This window comes from Salvelinus namaycush, chromosome 25 (assembly GCF_016432855.1).
Source record: "Salvelinus namaycush isolate Seneca chromosome 25, SaNama_1.0, whole genome shotgun sequence".
Taxonomy (NCBI): Eukaryota; Metazoa; Chordata; class Actinopteri; order Salmoniformes; family Salmonidae; genus Salvelinus; species Salvelinus namaycush.
Window position 1 is genome coordinate 12,454,221 of NC_052331.1, and position 6,502 is coordinate 12,460,722.

The 6,502-nt window shown below is 39.7% G+C and overlaps 1 protein-coding gene across 1 annotated transcript; it reads right to left on the minus strand.

Annotated features, from left to right (window-relative positions):
• Positions 1-2,947: 2,947 nt before the first annotated feature.
• Positions 2,948-5,780, minus strand: LOC120020261 (aquaporin FA-CHIP-like). The gene is made up of 4 exons (XM_038963810.1): positions 5,329-5,780; positions 4,241-4,402; positions 3,877-3,957; positions 2,948-3,586 (listed from the first exon to the last, which is right to left on the minus strand). Exons 1-4 carry the CDS (start codon positions 5,689-5,691, stop codon positions 3,410-3,412), a joined length of 783 nt encoding a protein of 260 aa, XP_038819738.1. The 5' UTR covers positions 5,692-5,780; the 3' UTR covers positions 2,948-3,409.
• Positions 5,781-6,502: the final 722 nt, after the last annotated feature.

Genomic DNA, 6,502 nt, shown 5'->3' on the forward strand with positions numbered 1-6,502 from the left:
ATGCCTATATTAAGCTTATGGCTCTATTATTTGTTTTTCTGTAAAATGATGTCTCACCATTATTTCTCATGAGTGTTCATGTTGATCAATATGTTAGCCTATTGTAAATGATAAAAAACATGTCTGATCAATATGTTAGCCTATTGTAAATGATAAAAAACATGTCTGATCAATATGTTAGCCTATTGTAAATGATCAAATACATGTCGGATCAATACAATTCTAAACAGTCATTTATAATGCTAATGCAGAGGCGCCAATACATTTTCCAGTACACTTATTGTATGCTGTTGTCATGTACATTCCCATATGTCTAAGCTTCTAAGGTGACTCAGGCTTTACTAATTATTGTGAAGAAGTGCATTAGTGAACTGTATTCTGTAATTAGTTACAAAACAATAGAAATGCAATTGTGTATTGCTGCTGTTTGTCAGATATCCAGCAGTCCATGATCAGCTCTGTTGACCATTAGAGCATTTTGTAGAGAAAATGGGGCGAGGAATACAAAAATATAAATGCAACAACTTCTACGATTTTACTGAGTTACAGTTTATATTAGGAAATCAGTCAATTGAAATAAATTAGGCACTAATCTATGTATTTCACTTGACTGGGAAGCGGCACAGCCATGGGTGGGCCTGGGAGGGCATAGGCCTAATTAGCTTTATTACGGACAGAAATACTCAGTTTCATCAGCTGTCCGGTCTCAGATGATCCTGCAGGTGAAGAAGCCGGATGTGGAGGTCCTGGGCTGGCGTGGTTACACAAGGTCTGCGGTTGTGAGGCCGGTTGTACGTACTGCCGATTTCACTAAAACAACATTGAGGCGGCTTACGGTATAGAAATTAACATTAAATTCTCTGGCAACAGCTCTGGTGGACATTCCTGCAGTCAGTATGCCAATTGCACGCTCCTTCAAAACTTGAGACATCTGTGGCATTGTGTTGTGTGACAAAACTACACATTTTAGAGTGGCCTTTTATTGTCCTCAGCACAATGTGCACCTGTGTAATAATCATGCTGTTTAATCAGCTTCTTGATATGCCACACCTGTCAGGTGGATGGATTATCTTTGCAATGGAGAAGTGCTCACTAACAGGGATGTAAACAAATCTGTGCACATTTCTGGGATCTTCAGCTCAAAACATGGGACCAACACTTTACATGTTGCGTTTTATATTTTTGATCAGTATATTTGGTCTCGGAATGACATGTGGCACATTATTTTACCTTGTCATCAATTACATGGCTCATTGTTTACCTTGTTGCGTGGCAACGACAACAAGGGTGTTTCAAAGAGCTGTCAGTCAAGGCGAGCTCATGAATATAAGCTCCTCGCCCACCCAGCCTGTTCTTTCAGGCTTCCTGATATTTAGAGATGAGAGAAAAGGTAGCGTTTCTTTAATTCTGAGCATTTTAATAGTGTACCAATATTATGGGTAACGTTTTGGTCACTCAAAGGCTCTTTTTATTTGGGAAATAGGATGACTGTGCAGGACCTGTAAGGTACTCCATCTAAAACGTGAATCGATTTTGTATCAATTTACCCTTTTTGAAAATTATTTCTCAATTTCATATGAAAGATAAGGTCCTTATGCTTCCAAAACCGCACCACAATCAATCCATGTTCATGTTCAAACTGAGCGTCTGTGCTCTTAAAACTCCTCTCTTACAGAAGATGCCTTCATCCAATGACTTATTTCTAATGTAATGGAACAGAGTCATGATCAAGGGCTAATATACAGCTAACATCTTAAAGGAAATTAGAAATCTGAATCTTGTCAACATATTGGAACTCCTGTACTGAGGCCTGAGCGATTGTTCCGTAAGATAACCAATTACATGTCATTTCAAATTACTTGGCTATTCTACAATGTAAATGATCTTATGAAAAACATTGTAGCGGATGTCCCTTGTTAGAATTGTATAACATTTTTAATTTGAAGCAGCAATTCCCCAAAAGACACTCCATTTTCAAATGTGTGGCGCAAACATCACACGCCACCCTTTCAATTACAAGTCATTAATCCCATAAACTGGAATCACGTGCAGCACACTTAACTTATTAACACATGACTTATTAACCACTTAACTTATTAAAATATGATGTGGTTAGCTGATATGTAAAATATCTGTCCAGGCGTTGTAAGATCTGGTGTGTGTCAGCAACGTATGACCGGGGAACATGACCATTGCCCCACCGTCTTTTTTGTTTCGTTTTTCTTCTAAAACGTTCATGTATTGTTGCAAATTGAAATGTGCTGCATAGAACAGACATGAGGGTTGTGAGGAGCAAGCCAATTGAAATGGAAATGCAGATCAATTGATCTGTGCGTTGACTATGAAATTAATGTATTTCCCCTTTCTCTTATTATGATAAAGCCAATCATTATGTTTTGTTATATTTCGATGAATGAAATTAAATTAAAGTGAATTACGTTGATTGAAAATGGTTTATCTGTTGATACACAATATTGTGGTAAGCAGCACATTGACTCGGTACCAGTACCCCATGGATTTAGCCTTGTTATTGTTATTTTATTGTGTTGCTTTTTATAATTTTTTTGTTTAGTTTATTTTCTTAACTCTTTCTTGAACTGCATTGTTGGTTAAGGGCTTGTAAGTAAGCATTTCACGGTAAGGTCTACACCTGTTGTATTCAGCGCATGTAACAAAGTTTGATTTAAGGAAATGGACTGATGATGACGATGATGATAAGGCTCCTGTTTCTTAACCTGATCACAGGTGTTGCTGTCGTCTTAAGTTTTGATAGTGAAAATATCTTAATCTGTATCTCTCCATGGCCCACACCCTCTGAGAAACACCTACATTGTTTATGTGTTTGCCAAATGAATGTCCTTGGCTCTGACGTTCTATGGAGATAAAATTAAAATAAAAAGGGCACTGTTTGAATATAGACCGGATACAGTTTATGAAGAGAAAAATGCCAGGAGGGGTACATCTGGTGTTTTATTTACTTACAAAAGTAAAAGACAATTCAAGATTGCAAACAGAAATATATACTTTATACATTAAGAAATAAAATGTTTATACATAAACAGGAATACAGAAAATATACAAAAACAAATGACTCTGTACAGTATATAGAATACTGATAGGGGAAATATTTTAACAAAGAGCAAGATGTTCCAACAACTCTTGTATAAAGAAACATGTTTAGAAATGTTAGTGAATAGGCTACAGGCGTTCAGTAAAAAAAAGTGTTTTGACAGGCCTACTAATACTCCACAACAAAATAAAAGTGCTCCTCTTCTTTCAAATTCTTGATCAGTATTTTGAAATAACAAATGAATTGTTCCCATTCTGAAGGAAATGTCAATGTTTTCTTTCCAGGAGTATAGTTAGATATCTAAAGTACTATACACTCAATGGTGTTTCTCTCACAATACTACTTTGATGACATTTCTACTGCTGCGGTCTCTTCTCCATTGACATCATAGTCTCCCACAGGGCCACTGACCAGGACCCTCATGCGTTCAGGGAAGTCATCAAACTTGGGGTACAGGAGGAAGTCATAGACCAGAGCAGCTGCCACACCTCCGCACATTGGCCCCACCCAGTACACCTGTCATGGTGCAAATAAGTCAATCGATTAATCAATGGAAGAACAGATTGAAGACAAATATTTTAAGGTTAACTTTAACTTTGCTCTCAATAGTTTTATCGAACTTGGACTGTACAATGAAACAATAGAGATGCTGTCACTCAGTAACTACTTTATTGAAAGTAGCTCAGCTTTGGTAATAATTTTCGAGGTTTATTGAATTTACTGGTCATGACATTGATGTCACACTAAAAGCAAGGAACCTGCAAACACACGCCTGCCTACACCCTCTCCGCTCCACTCCAATTTACCCAGTGGTTTGTATAATCATTCATGATCAAAGCTGGTCCAAAGGATCGGGCAGGGTTGATACCGCAGCCTGTGTAGCTGATCTGTGCAAAACAACAAAAAGAACAGAGATATGTATTAAGACAATATGAGGGATGAGAAGATCTGAAGTGAAATCAGTGGAAATTATAGTTTCTGACATGGTTGTAGGGTTAGGCCTAAGGTTTAAGGGGTAAATTAAACGGTGTCAACATTTTCACTGAGTAAAATGTAGCTTTAATTCAGTGGTGATTCATCATAATAATACTGTTGCTAAATCTATCATTGTGAATCAGATGCATGTTTTAGAGGAGTTACCTTGTTTACAAACTGCTATAAGTTACTTACTGCTGCCAAGTGTCCCAGAGTGACAGAGAGCCCGATGGCCAGGGGGGCAGAGCCGGTGACGTCGTGCCGCCTTTTATCAGTGACAGCTATGACACACAGGACCAGCTGGAAGGTAGCCAGGAGCTCGATGCCAACGCCTTGGCTGGCAGAGACACCATTTAGCTACGAGAGGGAATGAGGAGGGCAAAGGGGGAGCCGAACAAAAACAATTTGTCAGTGTGGATCAGCGTTATGTTTTTCTCAACTACCATGTCCTATTGTAAATATCTGGCAAAGCAAAAGCTTCTCTATTGAAGTGGAGGATGAGGAGGGAAAATTTTATTTAAACTTCTAACAGGCTGATTATAGTCTAACTATAATTTGGCAAAGTCTGAACAAGTCTTAGTTTTCTCACTCACTGAAATTTTGCATGATTAAAATAAATGTCGATCACTGATAATATTCTCACAGACTTTGCTAATACCCGATTTAAATACTTCTGAATTACTTTGATGCAGATATGAGTAGATATGATGATCCTCTATATGAATAGCTCAATAAAATACATATAATATATAGGAGGTGTATATATTTATATATATTAGGTGTATATATATTATAATATATGTCTATAGGAGGTGTGTGAGTGGTTTTGCATGCATGGGAAAGTAATTACCATGCAACAGTACACCCTATATTCGCTAGAGGACAGCAGAAGCAGCTACGCTGAGTATGAGTTATTGTGATCATAGAAAACATCACATGATTCTGTTTGTCAACTATTTGCAGCCGGTGCATCAAAGCACACTCTAATCAACCATGAATGGCACCCCATTTGAGTCCCTTTAAAAATAATTAAACTAAGTTCAGTCAACTCTTTTATCAATGCAGTGCATGCTGGTTCATGTGCATTACTCTTGGCCAACGACTATGAGATGCAATATTAATGGATCAAGAAATTAATTGATCAAACACTTCCCATAAAATGGAATTGAAAGCCAACATTTCTACTGAAACACCAGTAAATTGTTCAATTGAAAAGGACACACATAAACCACATATATCCAAATTTGCATTATATAAAACATGAACCAAAAAGTGCCACTCACAGCGTTGACCCCCAGTGCAGCATTTCCCTCTGGCCGGGTTCCATAGACAATACCACTGGCCAAGGCAGAGCCTAGCATCTGAGCCACGATGTACATCACCCCCTTGAACACACTGATCTGGCAGCTGGCGAGCATGCCCAGTGTCACTGCTGGGTTCAGGTGGGCTCCACTGATGTGGCCCAAACTCTGGGCCAGCGTGGCGATGGCCAGACCAAAAGTCAGAGAAACCTTCACCTCCTGGTCAGGAGCGGTGTTGTTTGAGTTCCCAATGGCAGCTGAGATGCTGAGGAATATGAACATGGTCATCCCCACGAGCTCGGCCAGTACGGCCCTCCAGAAAGCCTTGCTCTTGAATTCTCTCATCTTGGCTGCAACCTGTGCCTATGGTGGTCCTCTCTGAGATGGGATGTATTGTGGTGTGTCAGTGGAACTCAAAAACATCATCAACAGGCTGCATTTATATGTTCTCTGCTGATAATAAAAGGGGGGCAGGTTCTAAAAAAGTGAAAGGGAATGGCTTGCTGAATTAATGAGAAATCCCTCCCTCTTTTACTAGTCTCCCTCTCCCTCTTTTTCTCTCCCCTCCTCCCATCCGTCTCTCGTTTCTCTTCCTTCTATCCCTCTCTCATTTCCCTCCCTCCCTCCCTCTGCTGCACTTACCTCCTTTTTTTCGTTGGACTTTTGGATGTAGTGGTGTAACTGCTTCAGAGCTGACAAATCAGAGCGGCTGCCCGTGTGGTCATTGTCACGAAGCAACACCCGTCCCACTCGTGTTAGAAGTTCAGAACAAAAAAAGTAAATTTAATCATTAAACTAAATCATGAGGATTTAGTCGAGGTGTAGATTAGATCTCGCATTCCAGTGTGCGTACTTAACACCGGACAAAGATGTCAACTCAATGTCTATTCCACGTTGGTCGGGGGATAAAGACATAAATGAATTGGTGGGTGGGGTGTCCACCCAGGCCTACCCATGCCTCCTTCCCTGACGTTGGAAGGAGGCATTTCCACATTGAAATGATGTGGAAACAAGGTTGATTCAACCAATGTGTGCCCAGTGGGTTGTAAACAAGGCTGCATGGGATTTCTCATAATGTGACCCTGTGCAGCCAATGGCAATGTCCGCTTTAGGCATAATGCTGGGAGCCGCTTGTGGATTTGACAGCTCTAAAGCA

Coding starts and splice junctions, on each gene's coding strand:
- LOC120020261 (XM_038963810.1), bottom strand. CDS start 5,691: ATGAGAGAATTCAAGAGCAAGGCTTTCTGGAGGGCCGTACTGGCCGAG. Junction 4,403..5,328: donor CTGCACTGGGGGTCAACGCT/GTGAGTGGCACT, acceptor TCCCTCTCGTAG/CTAAATGGTGTCTCTGCCAG. Junction 3,958..4,240: donor CTCTGGGACACTTGGCAGCA/GTAAGTAACTTA, acceptor TGTTTTGCACAG/ATCAGCTACACAGGCTGCGG.